The sequence below is a fragment of the Rhinoraja longicauda genome, chromosome 7, assembly GCF_053455715.1.
Source record: "Rhinoraja longicauda isolate Sanriku21f chromosome 7, sRhiLon1.1, whole genome shotgun sequence".
Taxonomy (NCBI): Eukaryota; Metazoa; Chordata; class Chondrichthyes; order Rajiformes; family Arhynchobatidae; genus Rhinoraja; species Rhinoraja longicauda.
The window spans coordinates 5,177,696-5,197,835 of record NC_135959.1 but is presented as its reverse complement, the minus strand read 5'-3'; the positions used below and the strand labels follow the sequence as shown (position 1 = coordinate 5,197,835).

Here is a 20,140-nt window from a genome sequence, read left to right as displayed (position 1 = left end):
CCACGCAGTCACAAGGGAGAATGTACAAACTCCGTACAGACAGCACTCGTAGTGAGGATCGAACCGAGGTCTATGGCGCTGTAAGGCAGCAGATCTATCGCTGCGCCACCGTGCTGTTATTTGAGCCATTAGAAGAATTTGATTTTCCTAATCTCAAATAAAAATTACACCCCCCTTCCCCCCTCCCGCCCTTGAGGAGATCTCTAACTTTTCCAAACATGAGAGAACAAATTAATTAATGCAAACTTCTACACTGTATCTAAAAATGACACTGCCCTGACGATGGTCTGAGTGTTAAAAGGCTGTTAGTCACTATTCAAATGTTGATTAAATTAAACACAATTCAATTTAAAAGAGTAAAATTCAACTTTCAGATTATCTCACTATCCACATTTAATGGGAAAGTTACCCGAATCAACAACACGTCCTTTGTAAGTGAGAGTTTATTTTCTAACGGCTTATCGCTTCTTTTGGTTAATATGTGAATCCGTAATTTATTTGGCTTACAGAGGGCATGACACAGTGAGTGCACCACCCCCTACCATCCTTCCCCTAACCCCCGCTCCTGCCACAGTGCCAGTGCATCCCAAAGTTACCCACTGTGATGGTTCATCGCGAGATTGCCTTCACTCTCTCTGGATTGCAGGCGTGGCAACCCAGCCTTGCGATTGTACCATCCAACCCTCTGGCCCAGCATCTGCACTGTCCGTCAGTGATGCTGACGCTGCAATTAAATGGAGCACCCACGCAGCCAGCCAGTGCAACTCCTTGCGACCGACTCTCTCCCCTCCCCATTACACCCACTGTGACAATAAACAACAGTAGGTGCTACAGGCTAAACATTAATAAAACAATAAAATCTAGTGATACAAGTGTGTTTCTATAAAACTCTGCTGATGAACAACCCTTAGGATACAACTAAGCAGCTTCAAAGTTGTGTTATTGAGACACATTCTTCATTGACAAGAAGGTTTGCTTCTACCGATGTAGTTTGTGTTAGCACCCATCCTTGCCTCTTAAGACAGGAGACTCCTTCTCCAAGACAGCAGCAACCTCGGAACAATCACACATCCACAGAATAAAATCCAAGTTAAAAATTTTCCTCAGCTTTTGTAAAAGAGTCCCTAAAAATTGTCATACAGACCTCTGTCGATTAATATAGCTTGCTATAGTCCTTCATTTATCAAAGTCCCAGTTGAAATGGAAGGAAAAGGTTAATTTTCATATTGCGATCGACCTTGTTCATTCCCCCTTCAGTCTCTCTTCATGTTGCTCCTCCGAGTTTGCACAGCGACGTTGGCACAACACACCATATTCTTGTCAAACAACATCACAGCTGTCAGGGCACCTGGAGGAGTGGGCAAGAGGAAGGGATTAGGGAGCGAGAAAGAAGGGGAGGGAGAAAACAGTAGTGAGTGACAGAAATCCAGGGGGATTTCGAGATCTGTGTTGTTCCAAGGTTGGGCGGCAGTCATACAGTGTGGAAACAAGCCCTTCGGCCCAACCTGCCCATGCCGACCAACATGCCCCATATACACTAGTTAGTGCTGCTGCCTCTGATCCTGACCTCCAGTGTTGATTGTGTGAAGTTTGTACATTCTCCCTCTCACCAAAGGGGGAGGTTCACTGGACACTACAAACTGTGGTGTAGGTAGCTACTGCACCTAAATCAGCAGCAACGTCAGATGGTCAAGTTAAATTCTACTCCAGGGTACGTTCTTTCTCCACCTACCAGCAATGCCACATTTTGCCAATCTACAGTCATGCCAGGCATGTTGTGCTATTGACACGGTCGTTCCCACAGGAGGTGGCCATTTGACCCTTCTAGGCGATGCTGGCTCACACAGCAATCCCATCAACTCAATTCCAGCATCACATATTTAGCTCTCCCAGAATACAAGGAAATAAAGTCAGGAGATGTCAAAAGATGTTCATCAATCCCCCAGTTTCTCCATTGATCCCTGATAGAAACATAGAAAATAGGTGAAGGAATAGGCCATTGGGTCCTTCGAGCCATTCAATATGATCATGGCTGATCATCCAGAATAAGTATCTTGTTCCTGCTTCATCCCCATATCCCTTGATTCTGCTAGTCCTACGTGCTATATCTTACTCTCTCTAGAATACATCCAGTGAATTGGCCTCCACTGCCTTCTGTGGCAGAGAAATCCACAGATTCACAACTCTCTAGCTTAAAAGGTTTTTACTCATATCAGTTCTAAATGGCCTACCCCTTATTCTTAAACTGTGACCCCTGGTTCTGGACTTCCCCAACATGCAGGAACACTTTTCCTGCATCTAGCCTGTTCAGTCCCTTAAGAGTTTTTGTATTTCTATAAGATCCCCTCTCATCCTTCTAAATTCCAGTGAATATAAGCCCAGTCAATCCATTCTTTGGATCCAAATACACCGGGGCAATTTGTAGTGGCCAACTAACCAACATGTCAGTGGGAGGAAACTGGAGCACCCGGAGAAAACCAAACTAGTTCACAGGGAGAACTTGCAAACTTCATTGATCAGGATTGAACCTGGGCGTTGGAGATGCCAGACTGCACTGCCACTGTGCCATCTACTTCCTCAGAAGGCTTCGGAAGTTCGGCATGTCCCCAACAACCCACACCAACTTCCACGGATGCTCCATAGAAAGCATTTTATCGGGATGCATCACAGCATGGTTTGGGAACAGCTCCATCAAGACCGCAAGTAATTGCAGGGTTGTGGACGTAGCCCAGACCATCGCATAAACCAACCTCCCTTCCATTGACTCCATCTACACTTCACACTGCCTCAGCGAGGTCACCAGCATAATCAAGGACCAGTCATACCCTCTTCTACCCTCTCCCATCAGGCAAGAGGTACAGAAGTTTGAAAACATACAACTCCAGATTCAGGGATAGTTTCTTCCCAGCTGTTATCAGTCAACTGAACCATCCTATCACCCAGTAGAGTGTGGTCCTGACCTCCCATCTACCACACTGGAGACCGTCGAACTATCTTTAATCGGACTTTATCTTGCACTAAACGTCATACCCTTTATCCTGTATCTGTGCACTTTGGACGGCTTGATTTTTCATCATGTATTGGCTTTTCGCTGACTGGGTAGCATGCAAACAAAACCTTTCCACTGTTCCTCGGTACACGTGACAATAATAGACAATAGTCAATAGGTGCAGGAGTAGGCCATTCGACCCTTCGAGCCAGCACCGCCATTCAATGTGATCATGGCTGATCATTCTCAATCAGTACCCCGTTCCTGCCTTCTCCCCATACCCCGTGACTCCGCTATTCTTAAGAGCTCTAACTAGCTCTCTCTTAGAAACATAGAAACATAGAAAATAGGTGCAGGAGTAGGCCATTCGGCCCTTCGAGCCTGCACCGCCATTCAATATGATCATGGCTGATCATCCAGCTCAGTAACCTATACCTGCCTTCTCTCCATACCCCCTGATCCCTTTAGCCACAAGGCCCACATCTAACTCCCTCTTAAATATAGCCAATGAACTGGCCTCAACTACCTTCTGTGGCAGAGAATTCCACAGACTAACCACTCTCTGTGTGAAGAAATGTTTTCTCATCTCGGTCCTAAAAGACTTCCCCCTTATCCTTAAGCTGTGACCCCTGGTTCTGGACTCCCCCAACATCGGGAACAATCTTCCCGCATCTAGCCTCTCCAACCCCTAAAGAATTTTATATGTTTCTATAAGATCCCCCTCAGTCTTCTAAATTCCAGCGAGTACAAGCCTAGTCTATCCAGTCTTTCTTCATATGAAAGTCCCGCCATCCCAGGGATCAACCTGGTGAACCTTCTCTGTACTCCCTCTAAGGCAAGAACGTCTTTCCTCAGATTAGGAGACCAAAACTGCACACAATACTCCAGGTGCGGTCTCACCAATGCCCTGTACAAGTGCAGTAGAACCTCTCTGCTCCTAAACTCAAATCCTCTTGCTATGAATGCCAACATACCATTCGCTTTCTTCACTGCCTGCTGCACCTGTACGCTTGCTTTCAATGACTGGTGCACCATGACACCCAGGTCACGTTGCATCTCCCCTTCTCCTAATCGGTCACCATTCAGGTAATACTCTGCTTTCCTGTTCTTGCCGCCAAAGTGGATAACCTCACATTTATCCACATTAGATTGCATCTGCCATGCATTTGCCCACTCGCCTAATCTATCCAAGTCACTCTGCAGCCTCCTAGCATCCGCCTCGCAGCTAACACTGCCACCCAGCTTCGTGTCATCCGCAAACTTAGAGATGTTGCATTCAATTCCCTCGTCCAAATCATTAATATACACTGTAAATAACTGGGGTCCCAGCACTGAGCCTTGCGGTACCCCACTAGTCACTGCCTGCCATTCCGAAAAGGACCCGTTTATTCCTACTCTTTGCTTCCTGTCCGCCAACCAATTTTCTATCCACCTCAATACCGTGTGCTTTAAGTTTGTACACCAATCTCCTATGTGGGACCTTGTCGAAGGCCTTCTGAAAGTCCAGATACAACACATCGACTGGTTCTCCCTTATCCACTCTACTAGTTACATCCTCGAAAAATTCTATAAGATTCGTCAGACATGATTTGCCTTTTGTAAATCTATGCTGACTTTGTCCGATGATTTCACCACTTTCCAAATGTGATGCTATCACATCTTTAATAACTGCCTCTAGCATTTTCCCCACTACCGATGTTAGGCTAACTGGTCTATAATTCCCCGTTTTCTCTCTCCCTCCCTTTTTAAAAAGTGGGGTTACATTAGCTACCCTCCAGTCCTCAGGAACTACTCCAGAATCTAAAGAGTTTTGAAAAATTATCACTAATGCATCCACTATTTCTGAGGCTACTTCCTTAAGCACTCTGGGATGCAGCCTATCTGGCCCTAGGGGTTTATCTGCCTTTAATCCATTTAATTTAATCCATTTAATTCTCTTGAATGCATTCAGAGAATTGTCCTCCACTGCCTTCTGAGGCAGAGAATTCCACAGATTCACAACTCTCTGACTGAAAAAGTTTTTCCTCATCTCCGATCTAAATGGCCTCCCGCTTATTCTTAAACTGTGGCCCCTGGTTCTGGACTCCCCAAAGATTGGGAACATGTTTCCTGCCTCTAACGTGTCCAACCCCTTAATAATCTTATACGTTTCGATAAGATTAGTCGAATAAACTCAACTAAACAATGTTGCATTTCATGTTGCAGACTGAGGTTCTGTCCATTCCTAAGGTGAGGGGGGAACTGGGACTGCAGATGCTGGAATCTTGAGCAAAGCACAAAGTGGGAAATTAACTAGATGTTTTGGGTAGGGTAGGGACCCTTCTCTAGACTCTGAGACACTGCCCGTCGGTTCCCTCCACAAACGCTGCCTGACCAGCTGAGTTCCTCCAGCACTTTGTGTTTTGATGAAGCAAGGATCCTCAAGACTTTCCACACTGCAGCAGCAGTTGTGTCCGTTGAGGAGAATGATAATCTATCACACTGCTGGCTTGCACATGATACAAGACCTTGACAAACCAATTACTCCATAGTACCTCCAACCACAGTACTGGTGAGGTTGGTCACGTTCAGATCTCAAGACCAGTGCGCCCCAGAACAAAGGGGGGTTTTGTACTGGGGAGTCATTGATAATCATCGGAGAAGCCTGCCTTTCCTTGCTCATTAACTGGCGTTTCTACAGGATGGATACCACTGTTACAATTGGATCTGGCTATCAACTGACTAGGGCTGCTAGCAGGGTCTTATTAACAAGATTAAAGACCACGGTGTAGTGGGCCAAGTAGGCCAAAAGAACGACAAGTAGGCAAGGTTAACAAAAGCGTGTTTACTGTATCTCTGGAACTCCAAAAGGGAATGAGAGTCATGCGGTCCTTGACCTTTATACTCCCGGCCGAAGTCCGCCTCCTTGGCTCGACCCATTCCCGTGCCGAGGGGTCGTGAGTGGTATGGCCCGACCCTCATCAGCAAGTTATAAATAAAGGAGGAAAAATGGCTGCAACAGGAGATATTTCCCAGAGAAAGCTTCTCACTGATGCCTTCAAAGATTGCTTTGGTCGAATGAAATGCAAGAAAAAAAACCTTCAAATTGATAGCCCTGTGGTATTGACCAATTAGCCATCACTTCCCTCAAGATTTGTCCAAATCTGCCAAATTCAGAGAAGACAAGAGATAGTCCATGGTTTAAAACCGGGATCTCCATCCAAGGCTAACGAACAGCTCAATTAACTCAACCACCATATCCGTTATCAGGCTTCCATAAGCTAGGGTACTGTCTGAATGACCTCTACCCCATTTCAGAATTCGACTTTGTCTCTGGAACTCTTTTGTTATAATGATGATAACTATACTCAGTACTCTGTATCTTGCCCTTCACTCTGTAGCAACAAACGACTGCAGATGCTGTTTTTTTTTTTGCAAAGATGGAGACAAAGTGCTGGAGTAACTCAACAGATCAGGCAGCATCTCTGGAGAAAAAGGGATGGGTGACGTTTCGGGGCGAGTCGGGTTTGAACAAGGTACCCAAACCCAAATGTCACTCATCCTTGTTTTGTCAGAGATGCTGTCTGAACCGCTCAGTTACTCCAGCATTGTGTGTCTATCTTTTTCTCCCCCTTCACTCTACCCACTGTACGCGAGTTTGGCTTTATTGTAGCTATGTATAGTAATATATGATTTGATAGCAAGCAAAACAAAACTCTTCGTTAATCCTCGGTACATATGACAATAATAAATCTAAACACCAATACTTGTTGGGTGTCATTTTAGCTGCCCGAGTGATCGACCAGTTCGAGCCAACCCCTTCCGGCTCCCTCATGCCCTCCCACACGATGATGAGCCTCCTTACCTAGGAGAGGTCCAAGCCAGTAAGCGAAGGTGTATTCGAGGAAGGTATATCCTTCACAATGGAACGTGATTGAATAGGCCAACGCTGGGTTAAACACGGCTCCCGTCAGGCCTCCAGCTGGTGACAGAAAGATTACAGAAGTCACAGAAATCCAAGCAATATTCAGAACTGGAAGTCATTGCTAAGTTTACAACAGGTTTCTTAGCATATCCAATCTCGTACCTCGATCTCTGTTCTCCCCAACTGTTTCCCGATCTATAGAGTCAAGGAACAGCAGATGCCACAGCCATCGTGATACAGCATGGAAACAGCCCATTCACCTCAACTTCCCCATTCTGACCAAGATGCCCCATCTAACCTAGTCACACCTGCTCGTGTTTGGCCCATATACCTCCAAATCTTTCCTTTCAATATACTATCCAAGTGTCTTTTAAAGACATTATTTTACAACAAAAAAAGTACAAAGTGCTGGAGTAACTCAGCTGGTCAGGTAGCATTTATGAAGAACAATGGATTTGGACCTTCCTCAGTTTCTTTAGTCTGAAGAAGGCTCCCGTCACAAAACGTTACCCATCTATGTTCTCCAGATATGCTGCCTGACCCATTGTGTTACTCCAGCACTTTTTTGTCTTCTGATGTGCTTATCTTGCCGGTTTCCGACTTGCCTTTCTCAAAAGCTTTATTCCACAAGAATAGCAATAGACAGGGTTGCTATCGTGATCTAAGCACATCCAATAAGCACTACACAGCCCAGTGAGATACTTACAGCAAGCTCTCAAACATCCATGTGGTGATAATCAGATTATCTGGTTTTAGTGATTGGTTTAAGCAGTGCTTTTAATAATAATAATAATATATAATAATATATTCCTTTATTTGTCCCACACCGGGGAAATTTAAGTGTTACAGCAGCAAAGTGGATAGCAAGAGATTTATAAATAAAAGTAAAGACAAGGATAAATTGTCATCAGTTTACTGTGTATTCCTTAGCTGTTACTGTTGACTCGTCTGCTGGGAGCAGTGCTGGTTGTGCAGTCTCACAGCAGCGGGAAGGATGGACCTCCTATATCTCTCCTTCACGCACTTGGGGTGAAGGAGTCTGGCACTGAAGGAGCTACTCAGTGCCGTGACAGTGTCCTGCATGGGGTGGGAGTCGTTGTCCAGCAGCGATGTTAACTTTGCCATCATCCTCCTCTCTCCCACCGCCTGCACTGGGTCGAGGGGACAACCCAGGACAGAGCTGGCCTTCCTGACCAGCTTGTCAAGTCTCTTCCCTTCTGCCGCTGAGATGCTGCTGCTCCAGCAGACCACTCCATAGAAGATGGCTGATGCAACCACCGTGTTGTAGAAGGTCCTTAGGAGTGCCCCCTGCACTCCAAAGGACCTGTGTCTCCTCAGCAGATAAAGTCTGCTCTGGCCCTTTTTGTATAGCGCATTGGTGTTTTCGGTCCAGTCCAATTTGTTGTTGAGGTAAACGTCCAGGTACTTATAGGAGTTCACCCTCCTGACGTCCATTCCCTGGATGTTCACCGGTGTCGGGGGGACTTGGCTGAGCCTGCGGAAATCCACCACCATCTCCCTGGTTCTCCTCGCGTTGATCCGGAGGCGGTTCCACTGACACCAGTCCACAAACTCCTTGATCAGTTCTCTGTACGCCCTGTCATCGTTGCCTGTGATGAGGCCGACGATGGCAGAATCGTCAGAGAACTTCTGTAGATAGGAATTTGCAGAGCTGTGCCTGAAGTCCGCAGTTTACAGGGTGAACAAGAATGGAGCTAGCACTGTTCCCTGCGGAACCCCTGTGCTGCAGACCACCATGTCCGAGACCAGATCCTTTGTCCTCACGTACTGTGGTCAGTTGGTGAGGTAGTCCAGAATCCAGGATGTGAGGTGTTATAGTACATATCAGTATGGCATACCACCTCTTCTAAAAAGTTAAATGTCACTGTTTCGTTTTCGGGCAATGTGACATGTACATTTATTAATGGTGCATACCAGCATCTTTTTGTGTTTGATAAAAAGCACTGGATTGAAGGAATAAAGTTACTATGAGTTCTTTATCATTCATCAGATGTCACAGGTTCTCAGTCTTGTTTTTTTTAAAATTTATTCATTTTCATAATCTGGGTGTTGTTGGCAAGACCAGTATCTATTGCCCATTCCCAATTCCCGTTGAAAAGGTACATGTGAATCATCTCCTTGAACAATTGCAGTCCTTCTCTGAAGGTACACCCTCAGTGCTGTAGAGGAGAGAGTTCCAGTGTTTGGACCCAGCAATGATGAAGTAACAGCGATGTTTCAAAGTCAGAATGATCTGCAACTTGCAGAGAACTTAGCGTGGAAGGCGTTTCCATGCCCCTACTACCCTTTCCTCTTGGTGGTAGAGGCAATTGATTTAGGAGGTGCTGTCAGAGTGGCGAGGTTGAGCAACCACAACATATTCAGAGCGGCACAGTGGCATAGCCGTAGAGTGGCTGCCTCACAGCGTTAGAGACCCGAATGCGATCCTGACTACAGGTGCTATCTGTATATAGTTTGCACGTTTTCCCTGTGACCACGTGGGTTTCCTCCGGGTGCTCCATTTTCCTCCCACATCCCAAAGATGTGCAGGTTTGTAGATTAATTGGCCTCTGTAAATTGCCCCTTATGTGTAGAATGTGAAAGTGGGATAACATAGAACTAGTGTAGGGGTGATCATTGGTCAGCGTGGACTCAGTGGACCAAAGGACCTCTTTCCATGCTGTATCTTTAAACTAAACTCTAAACGAAACGTACTTGGTTTCGCTATAAGAAGGATACAAGATGGCACCTGAAGCATGGCGACTCTTGTGTACTGCCTCAGTGTAATCTACTATTCTTACACTCTTGTATTCAAGTACTCTTGTACTTATGTTTAGTTTAGTTTAGAGATACAGCACGGAAACAAGCCCTTTGGCCCACCAAGTTGAATGAATGAATAAGTTTATTGGCCAAGTATGCATATACAAGGAATGTGCATTGGTACTCCGCTCACAAATGGCAACACAAACATACAGTTAACAATTAAGAATAAAGCATAACCACATCAAAACAATAAGGACACAACATTACGGTCTAAACATGTGGGTGAAAATAAACCAGAGCAAAAAAGAGACTACAGACTTTGGTTATTGAGTAGAACTATCACTCGTGGAAAAAAAGCTGTTTTTGTGTCTGGCTGTGGCTGCTTTGACAGCCCAGAGTCGCCTTCCAGTGGGAAGCGCTTCGAAGAGTTTGTGGCCAGGGTGAGAGGGGTCAGAGATGATCTTGCCCGATCGCTTCCTGGTCCTTGCAGTGTACAGTTCGTCAATGGGGGGAAGGTTGCAGCCAACAACCTTCTCAGCTGTGCGAACGATCCGTTGCAGCCTCCGGATGTCGTGCTTGGTGGCTGAGCCAAACCAGACCATGATGGAGAAGGTGAGGACGGACTCAATGATAGCAGTATAGAATTGGACCATCATTGCATGTGGCAGATTGTGTTTCTTCAGTTGCCGCAGGAAGTACATCTTCTGTTGGGCCTTTTTGACTGTGGAGTCGATGGTGGCCCCCCATTTAAGGTCCCTGGAGATGATGGTTCCAAGGAACTTAAACGACTCCACAGATGTGACTACGGTGTTGTTGATGGTGAGTGGGGGGAGGGGAGGGGGATCTCTTCGAAAGTCTACAATTAGTTCATGCCAACCAGTGATCCCCATACACTGGCACTATCCTACATACTAGGGACAATTTGCAATCTTTACCAAAGCCAATTAACCTTCAAACCTGTACGTCTTAGTGTGAGAGCAAACCGGCACTTCCGGGGAAAGCCCACGCAGTCACGATGAGAACGTACAACTCGGTACAGACAGCACCCATATTCATGATCAAACCTGGGTCTCTGGTGCTGTAAGGCAGGAACTCTACCGCTGCGCCACTGTGTTGAGTAAGACATTTACTGAATTGTTTACAAAAATGAATGTCACTGTATCTACTACGTACATGTGACAATAAAGTACCATTGAACCATTGAGCTCTGTCTGAGTAGTTTGCACATTCTCCCTGTGACCACATAGCTTTCGTCTGGTGCTCTGGTTTCCTCCCACTTCCTAAAGACATTTGGTAGGTTAACAAGGCACTTTAAATTGCCCTTAATGTGTGGGTGAGTGGTGGAATGTGAGAGGAGTTGATGAGAATGGGGAGAATAATATGGGATTTTTCTCCAGAGATGTTGCCTGACCCAGTGAGTTACTCCAGCACTTTGTGTCTTTTTTTTGCAAACTACATCTGCGGTTCCTTGTGTCCCCAATATGGGATTAATATAGGATTAGTGTAAATGGGTGGTTGCTGTACAGCATAGAATCGGTGGCGTACAAGACCTGTTTTCATGCTCATCTCTGTACGTCTCTATGTCTATAAAAGTCAATAAAAAAGATCAATCCAAACCAAAAATAGAAACACGAAAGCCCTAATTATACTGCACACAATCAGGCATGTGATTAATGCTGGAATATGTAATACTCCCTCTACTCTGTGATCAGTGCTACACCATAATACAGGGGCTTCCTTCCGCAGTGGGTGAAGCCAAAGTCATGCGCCATGAGAAAAAGGGAATGATTAGTCTGAAGAAGGGTCTTGACCCATAACGATGCCTATCCGTTCCTTCCACAGATGCTGCCTGACCCACTGAGTTACCCCAGCACTTTGTGTTTTGCACAAGGAAAATGGTTAACTGTGGGACTCGCTTTCATTATTGAGGACCATTTCAAAGATGCAATTACGGGGACACTGGATAAATCTGTGAGGGGGAGAAACATAGAAACATAGAAACATAGAAAATAGGTGCAGGATTAGGCCATTCGGCCCTTCGAGCCTGCACCGCCATTCAATATGATCATGGCTGATCATCCAGCTCAGTAGCCTGTACCTGCCTTCTCTCCATACCCCCTGATCCCTTTAGCAAAAATGGCCACATCTAACTCCCTCTTAAATATAGCCAATGAACTGGCCTCAACTACCTTCTGTGGCAGAGAATTCCACAGACTCACCACTCTCTGTGTGAAGAAATGTTTTCTCATCTCGGTCCTAAAAGACTTCCCCCTTATCCTTAAGTTGTGACCCCTGGTTCTGGACTCCCCCAACATCGGGAACAATCTTCCCGCATCTAGCCTCTCCAACCCCTTAAGAATTTTATATGTTTCTATAAGATCCCCCCTCAGTCTTCTAAATTCCAGCGAGTACAAGCCCAGTCTATCCAGTCTTTCCTCATATGAAAGTCCCGCCATCCCAGGGATCAATCTGGTGAACCTTCTCTGTACTCCCTCTAAGGCAAGAACGTCTTTCCTCAGGTTAGGAGACCAAAACTGCACACAATACTCCAGGTGCGGTCTCACCAAGGCCCTGTACAACTGCAGCAGAACCTCCCTGCTCCTAAACTCAAATCCTCTTGCTATGAATGCCAACATACCATTCGCTTTCTTCACTGCCTGCTGCACCTGCATGCTTGCTTTCAATGACTGGTGCACCATGACACCCAGGTCACGTTGCATCTCCCCTTCTCCCAATCGGTCACCATTCAGGTAATACTCTGCTTTCCTGTTCTTGCCGCCAAAGTGGATAACCTCACATTTATCCACATTATATTGCATCTGCCATGCATTTGCCCACTCGCCTAATCTATCCAAGTCACTCTGCAGCCTCCTAGCATCCTCCTCGCAGCTAACACTGCCACCCAGCTTTGTGTCATCCGCAAACTTAGAGATGTTGCATTCAATTCCCTCCTCCAAATCATTAATATACACTGTAAATAACTGGGGTCCCAGCACTGAGCCTTGCGGTACCCCACTAGTCACTGCCTGCCATTCCGAAAAGGACCCGTTTATTCCTACTCTTTGCTTCCTGTCCGCCAACCAATTTTCTATCCACCTCAACACTGAACCCTCAATACCGTGTGCTTTAAGTTTGTACACCAATCTCCTATGTGGGACCTTGTCGAAGGCCTTCTGAAAGTCCAGATATAACACATCGACTGGTTCTCCCTTATCCACTCTACTAGTTACATCCTCGAAAAATTCTATAAGATTCGTCATACATGATTTGCCTTTGGTAAATCCATGCTGACTTTGTCCGATGATTTCACCACTTTCCAAATGTGATGCTATCACATCTTTAATAACTGACTCTAGCATTTTCCCCACTACACGAACACATTGATTAGAACCAAAGCCCCTTGTTGAGCATAAACATTGTCATAGGTTGCCCTGCTTGTGCCTAATTTGCTGCATTATTAGGAGCAGTAGTGGATGAGACTGCAGGTCCCTGTGGATCTCGTATTTTTCGTGTATGCAAATACTCTATAGCATAAAAACTAAGGGCTGTTGGATGAGCTCAGCAGAACAGACAGCAGTAGTGGAGGGAAATACTAACCCTGCACAACCTGATTCTTATAACATGTCATTGAATATATTTGTCGGTGATTGATAGATTTTTAGATACGATACGACCAATTTCCCTCCGGGGATGAATAAAGTTGATTGTATCATATCATATCTAAAAATTTACCAATCACCGACAAATATATTCAATGACTGAGTCTCCACAGCCCTCTTGCACAGAGAATTCCACAGATTCACCATCCCCTGGGTGAAGAAATTGGTCCTTATGTCTGCCCTGACTGTCTGACCCATTATTTAGATTCAGCCACAATCCAAATGGAATACCACAGGCACAGTGGTGCAGCGGTAGAGCTGCTACCTCACAGCACCAGAGACTCGGGTTCAATCTTGACTACGGGTGCTGTCTGTGTGGAGTTTGTACGTTCTCCCTGTGACCACTTGGGTTTTCTCCAGATGCCCTGGTTTCCTCCTAAGTCCCAAAGACGTGCGGGTTTGTAGGTTAATTGGCTAGTGTGTTCCTAGTGTGCAGGATATAACTAGTGTACAGGGGATCATTGGTCGGCACAGATTTGATTGGTCAGAGGGCCTGTTTCCCTGCTTTATCTCTAAACTAAACTAAAATAAAGGAGGGACTAACAATCTTTCTTCCCCCCCCTACTATACTCAGTCTGAAGAAGAGTCCGACCCGAAAAGTCACCTATGTCCTCCAGAGATTCCGCCTGACCTGCGGAGTTACTCTAGCACTTTGTGACTTTTTTTGTTTTTGCCCCGGTATATGAATGAACAAATAAGTGATACCTAGTTACTGGGTTCGCCGCAAAGGGAAATGGGTTCCTTTCACCGTTTCTTAGCACCCCACTGTTATAAATCTCCACTCAATTGCATTGGTTAGGCAATCATAACCACATAATCATAACTATAATTAGTGTAGAAAACAGCCTGTGTTTATTGAAAATAAAAACTGTAGATATTAAAAATCTGAAATTAAAAACATAAAATGCTGTGAACACTCAGCAACTCCGGCAGCATCCATGGAGTTTTTAATTATCTCCTCATAACTATAATCCTCTAGCCCTGGCAGAATGGTCAGGAATCTATTCTGTACCCCCTTGGGGAGTCAATCTCTCATGGTTGAATTACTGGACAAGAAATAAGAGTTGTGGACCAGAAACATCAGTGAACCAGAGATACCAGTTTCAGTTTAGTTTAGTTTATTCTCAAGTGCACCAAGGTACAGTGAAAAGCTTTTGTTGCGTGCTATGTGAATATTTAAAAGCTTCTTAAATCCCATTGTTGTATCTCCTTCCACCACCACCCCAGACTGTACATTTCAGGCACACACCAATTTGTTTTAAAAATATATACGCAGTGTGATCAAATCTTAACTGCTTCTACAATTGAAGGACAATTGGTGATGTGCAATAAATCATGGGAGAGATAGACATTCTGTGAATGAATAAACAAAATCCAAAGTCCATGCTCTGCTGTAGCTGGGGAGCCACGTTACTGTTTTGAAGTGAATTGGTTGATTGATTGATAGATAAATAGAGCATGCAAACAAGCCCTTCGACCCACACTGACCATCATCGCCCATTCACACGAGTTCTATGTTACCCGACTCCCTTCACACTTCGGGCAATTTACAGAGGCCAATTAACTTACAAGCCGCAGGTCTTTGGGATGTGGGAGGAAACCAGAGCACATGGAGTAAACCCACACAGTCACAGGGAGAACGTGCAAACTCCATACAGACAGTGTTTGAGGTCAGGATAGAACCCCCCAGCTCTACCAGCTGCTGTCTCACAGTTTAAAGATAGGTCCGTCGGGGTTCTCAGAATAAAAGTTGGGATGTTATATTACAGTTGTACAAGACGTTGACGAAGCCGCATTTGGAATATTGTGTTCAGTTTGGGTCATCCTGCTATTGGAAGGATGTTGTGACGCTGGAAAGAGTGCAGAGAAGATTTACAAGGAAGTTGCCCGGACTTGAAGCAATGAGCTAGAGGAAGAGGTTGGGCAGACTGGGACTTTATTCCTTGGAGTGCAGAAAGAAGAGGGGCAATCTTATAGAGGTGTAAAAAATCATGAGAGGGATAGATGGGATGAATCACAGGGCCTTCTACCCAGAATAGGGAATCAAAAACCAAAGGATACAGGTTTATTATGACAAGAGAAATATTTAATTGGAACCTGAAGGGCAACGTTTTCATGCAGAGGGGGTGGGAATGTGGAACAAGCTGCCAGAGGCAGTAGTTGAGGCAGGTACTATGACACATTTAAAAGACATTTGGACACATATGATAGGAAATTAAGGGTCATGGGCCAAATACCGGCAGGTGAGATTAGTGCATCAGCATCTTGATACATCTTAGGTATCATAAAATGCTGGAGTAACTCAGCAGGTCAGGCAGCATTTAGGAGAGAGGGAATGGGTGACGTTTCGTGTCGAGACCCTTCTACAGACTGATGTCAGGGGAGAGGGCGGGACAAAGAAAGGATATAGGTGGAGACAGGAAGATAGTGGGAGAACTGGGAAGGGGGAGGAGGGAAAAAGAGAGAGACAGAGGAACTATCTAAAGTTGGAGAAGTCAATGTTCATACCGTTGGGCTGCAAGCTGCCCAAGTGAAATATGAGGTTCTGTTCCTCCAATTTCCGGTGGGCCCCACTATGGCACCGGAGGAGGCCCATGACAGAAAGGTCAGACTGGGAGTGGGAGGGGGTGTTGAAGTGCTCAGCCACTGGGAGATCAGGTTGGTTAAGGCGAAAGTGTTGAGCAAAACGATTGGCGAGCCTGCGTTTGGTCTCGCCGATGTAGCGAAATTGACATCTGGAGCAGCGGATACAATACATGAGGTTGGAGGAGGTGCAGGTGAACCTCTGTCTCACCTGGAAAGACTGTTTGGGTCCTTGGATGGAGTTGAGGGGGGAGGTAAAGGAACAGGTGTTGCATCTCCTGCGGTTGCTGGGGAAAGTGCCCGGGGAGGGGGTGGTTTGGGTAGGAAGGGACGAGTGGACCAGGGAGTTGCGGAGGGAACAGTCTCTGCGGAATGCAGAAAGGGGAGGGGATGGGAAGATATGGCCAGTAGTGGTGTCCCATTGGAGGTGACGGAAATGTTGGAGGATGATTTGTTGGATACGCTGGCTGATGGGATGGAAGGTGAGGACAAGGGGGATTCTGTCCTTGTTACGAATGGGGGGAGGGGGAGCAAGAGCGGAGCTGAGGGATATAGAGAATGCCCCAGTGAGAGCCTCATCTATAATGGGAGTATGGAAGCCCCGTTTCCTAAAGAATGAGAACATCTCTGATGCCCTAGTGTGGAACACCTCATCCCGGGTGCAGATGCGGCGTAGACGGAGGTATTGGGAGTAGGGGATAGACCTTTTGCAGGAGTCAGGGTGGGAAGAGGTGTAGTCCAGATAAAGCATCTTGATACATCTTGATCAGCATGAGCAAGTAGAGCCGAAAGGAAGACACAAAATGCTAGACTAACTCAGTGGATCAGGCAGATCCACTGAAGAACATGGATAGATGATATTTTGGATCAGGACCCTTCTTCAGACAAAGTCGAAGGGCCTGTTTCCATGCTGTACAACTCTATGACCCGTAGCATTACCTATCCACGTCCTCCAACGATGCCGCCTGACCTGCAGATTTATTCCAGCACTTTGCGTTCTATGCAAGATTCCAACATCTGCAGTTCCTAATGTTCACGCACAACTGTTCTGCTGGGGAGACCAAGCTTACATTTTCCGACAGCTCATGAAGGTAATGCATTCCACGGGGGGAGTTGTGACCATACCTGCAAACACCAGGAAGGTGATTATCCCGGCCACCAGGAACATTCTGCGCCTCGGAGAGAGATGTTGGAACCGGATGATGACGGCCCTCAGGCTGAAGGCACAGGAGAACTCCACGAACATGCCGCTGCTTAAGGTGCTGGTCTTCATTGCCGAGATGCACTTGAAGTGGTTCTTGCAGTGATGCCAGTGTAGGTCGGACATGTGCAGGGCCCAGATTGTCTCGGACACCCGGCGGGCGGCCAAGGCCGCCACCAGTTGCAGCAGAATCTTGGACAGGGCCAGCCTCCCGCTGCACTGCCCGCAGAGGAACTGCTCCAGGGTGTTGACCGGGTTGCAGCTGGCGCCGCCAAAGGTGGAGAGGTGGACCAGGGTGACGAGGTAGACCAGCGCCAGGGACGGCCCCAGCCCCGACAGCATCCCCGACTCCCCCAGCAGCCTCAGCTCGTGGGTGCAGATGCACAGCTGCAGGGTGGAGATGAATTCGATGGCCAGTTGCAGGAGCGGTGACTGGCTCTGCCCACCCCTTCCCGTCGAGCACCGGGGCTTCAGGAACCCCCTGGCCACTTGCCGCAGCACCTGGCACACCGTCACCGTGCCAGCCACAGTGCCCATGGAGACCAAGACGTTCTCCATGGCGAGGCTGGTGGAGGGGCAGATGGGGGGAGAAGACTCTGCTTAGGGTGGGGGTGGAGAGGCAATAACAACCCTGCTGGGTGTGCCGGGGCAGGGAAAGGTTTAAATCCCTCTGTTAGGGATCTGGGCTTTAAACGCTCTGCTGGAGCAGCTGAGAAAGACGCAAAACCTTCTGCCGGTGCAGCCTTTTATTCCCCCTGTTGGGGCACCGTTTAAACCTTTTGGGGCAACGCTTTATTCTACTGGGGCAAACCTATTGGGGTAATGCTTTACACCCTCTCCGGGAATGCTAGGGCAGTTAAACCCTCAGCTGGAGCAAAATAATCCCTCCTGACAGGGCAGTCAAGCCCTTTAACTGGTGCAGTTTAACCCCTCCTGATGGGGTAATTAACCCTCTGACAGGGCAGTTAAACCCTCTGACAGAGCAGTTAAACCCTCTAGCAGGGCAGTTATACCCTCTGACAGGGCAGTTAAACCCTCTGACAGGGCAGTTAAACCCTCTGGCAGGGCAGTTAAGTCCTCTGACAGGGCAGTTAAACCCTCTGACAGGGCAGTTAAACCCTCTGACAGGGCAGTTAAACCCTCTGACAGGGCAGTTAAACCCTCTGACAGGGCAGTTAAACCCTCTGACAGGGCAGTTAAACCTGCAGTTGCGACAATTAACCCTCAACAGGACAGTTACACCCTCTGCCAGAGGTGGTTAAATCCTCCTGACACCCAAGGGGGGTGGTTAAACCCTCAGCCTGAGTCAATTAACCTTCTGACAGGGCATTTAAACCCTCAGCCTGAGCCAATCAACGCTCTGACAGGGCATTTAAACCCTCCGCGACAGGACAGTTAACCCTTCTGACATGACAATTAAAACCCCGACTCCCAAAGCCTTGGGGTAGTTAAACCCTCAGTCAGATGAGGCAATGAACCCCTCTGACAGGACAGTTAAGTGCTCAGCCTGAGGCAATTAACCGTCTGTTATCGCTCCTCTGACGAGACCGTTAAGCCCACACAGGCTCTCCTGGCGTGGGTGGCAGTTAACCCCCTCCTGAAGCCCCTCCACCCCCCGGGTGGACGTGCAGTCCCTGCTGCTGAGAGGAGGGGAGGGGGTGGTCGCTGGGAGGGGATGGGGGGGGGTAGAGAGGCGGGCTGCCGCTGTGTGTGTGGAGGGGACTGTCCCGGGGCCTCCGCCGCCGCCGCTCCTCTGTCGTTCGTTGGTCGGTCGGTCGGACGGACGCCGCCGTCGCCTTCTCTCTCTCGCGCTCCGAGCCACTGGACACGTGGAGGGAGGGAGAGGGGGCGGGGGCCAGTCGCTGTGGGCGGGGCATGTTGCCATGGGGGGAGCCTGTTGCCATGGGCGGGGAAAGGTTCGTGAGCTTGGTCGGTTGCCGTGGGGCGGGGTCTGTTGCCATGGGCGGGGTATGTTGCCATGGGCGGGGCAAGAGTTTGTGAGCTTGGTCGGTTGCCGTAGAGCGGGGTCTGTTGCCACGGGCTGGGCAAGAGTCGTGAGCTTGGTCAGTTGACGTGGGGCGGGGCCTGTGACTGTGAGGCGGGACCTGTGACTGTGGGGCGGGGCCTGTGACTGTGGAGCGGGGCCTGGGACGGTGGGGCGGGGCCTGTTGTCATGGGGCGTGTTCTGTCGCGGTGGGTGCGGTCTCCCGGGAAGGCGGGGCAGAGGGCGGGGCTAAACGGTGGGTGCAGTCGATCATGTTCATGTTTTCTTTGGAGCAATTTAGGCCATTCGGCCCATCAAGTCTACTCTGCCATTCAATCATGGCTGATCTATCTTTCCCTCCAAACCCCATTCAATAAACAATAGACAATAGACAATAGGTGCAGGAGTAGGCCATTCAGCCCTTCGAGCCAGCACCGCCATTCAATGCGATCATGGCTGATCACTCTCAATCAGTACCCCGTTCCTGCCTTCTCCCCACACCCCCTCACTCCGCTATCCTTAAGTTTCCCCTACCTGCTCCCCATAACCCTGCCTTGACACGGGTTGCGGATATATGCTTTGGGCTGTTTAGGGGCAATTGTTTGGCATGGCATAAAGTGGGGACAATTTTTGAACATGGTGGAGGAAAGTGGGGCAATTTGGGGTGATTCCAGCAAGTATGTCCCAAGGGTATTCTGAAAAGTGTAATCAATTCCTGAGCCACGCAGTGGTCTGACTGTCCAGTATAACAGATTTCAATTAATGTAGTAGAGGAAAGAGAGACAGAGAATTGGAGAACCTTTGAGGAGGAGACCTGTGGCACGGAGGCACAAAAGTCAAGTCGCTGCCTTACAGCACTTGCAGCACCGGAGACCTGGGTTCGATCCCGACTACGGGAGCTGTCTGTACAGAGTTTGTACAGTGTCTTCCCGTGACCACATGGGTTTTCTCCAAGATCTTCGGTTTCCTCCCACACCCCAAAGACCTACAGGTTTGTCTGTAAATTGTCTTGGTGTAAGTGTAAATTGTCCCTAGTGTGTGTACGATGTGCGGGGAT

At 47.6% G+C, this 20,140-nt stretch overlaps 1 protein-coding gene across 1 annotated transcript; it reads right to left on the bottom strand.

Moving 5' to 3' along the window:
- Positions 1-375: 375 nt before the first annotated feature.
- aqp11 (aquaporin 11) lies at positions 376-18,907 on the bottom strand. The gene is made up of 3 exons (XM_078402028.1): positions 17,024-18,907; positions 6,834-6,950; positions 376-1,348 (listed from the first exon to the last, which is right to left on the bottom strand). The coding sequence occupies exons 1-3, from the start codon at positions 17,655-17,657 to the stop codon at positions 1,254-1,256; spliced, it is 846 nt and encodes a 281-aa protein (XP_078258154.1). The 5' UTR covers positions 17,658-18,907; the 3' UTR covers positions 376-1,253.
- Between the last annotated feature and the right edge of the window lie 1,233 nt (positions 18,908-20,140).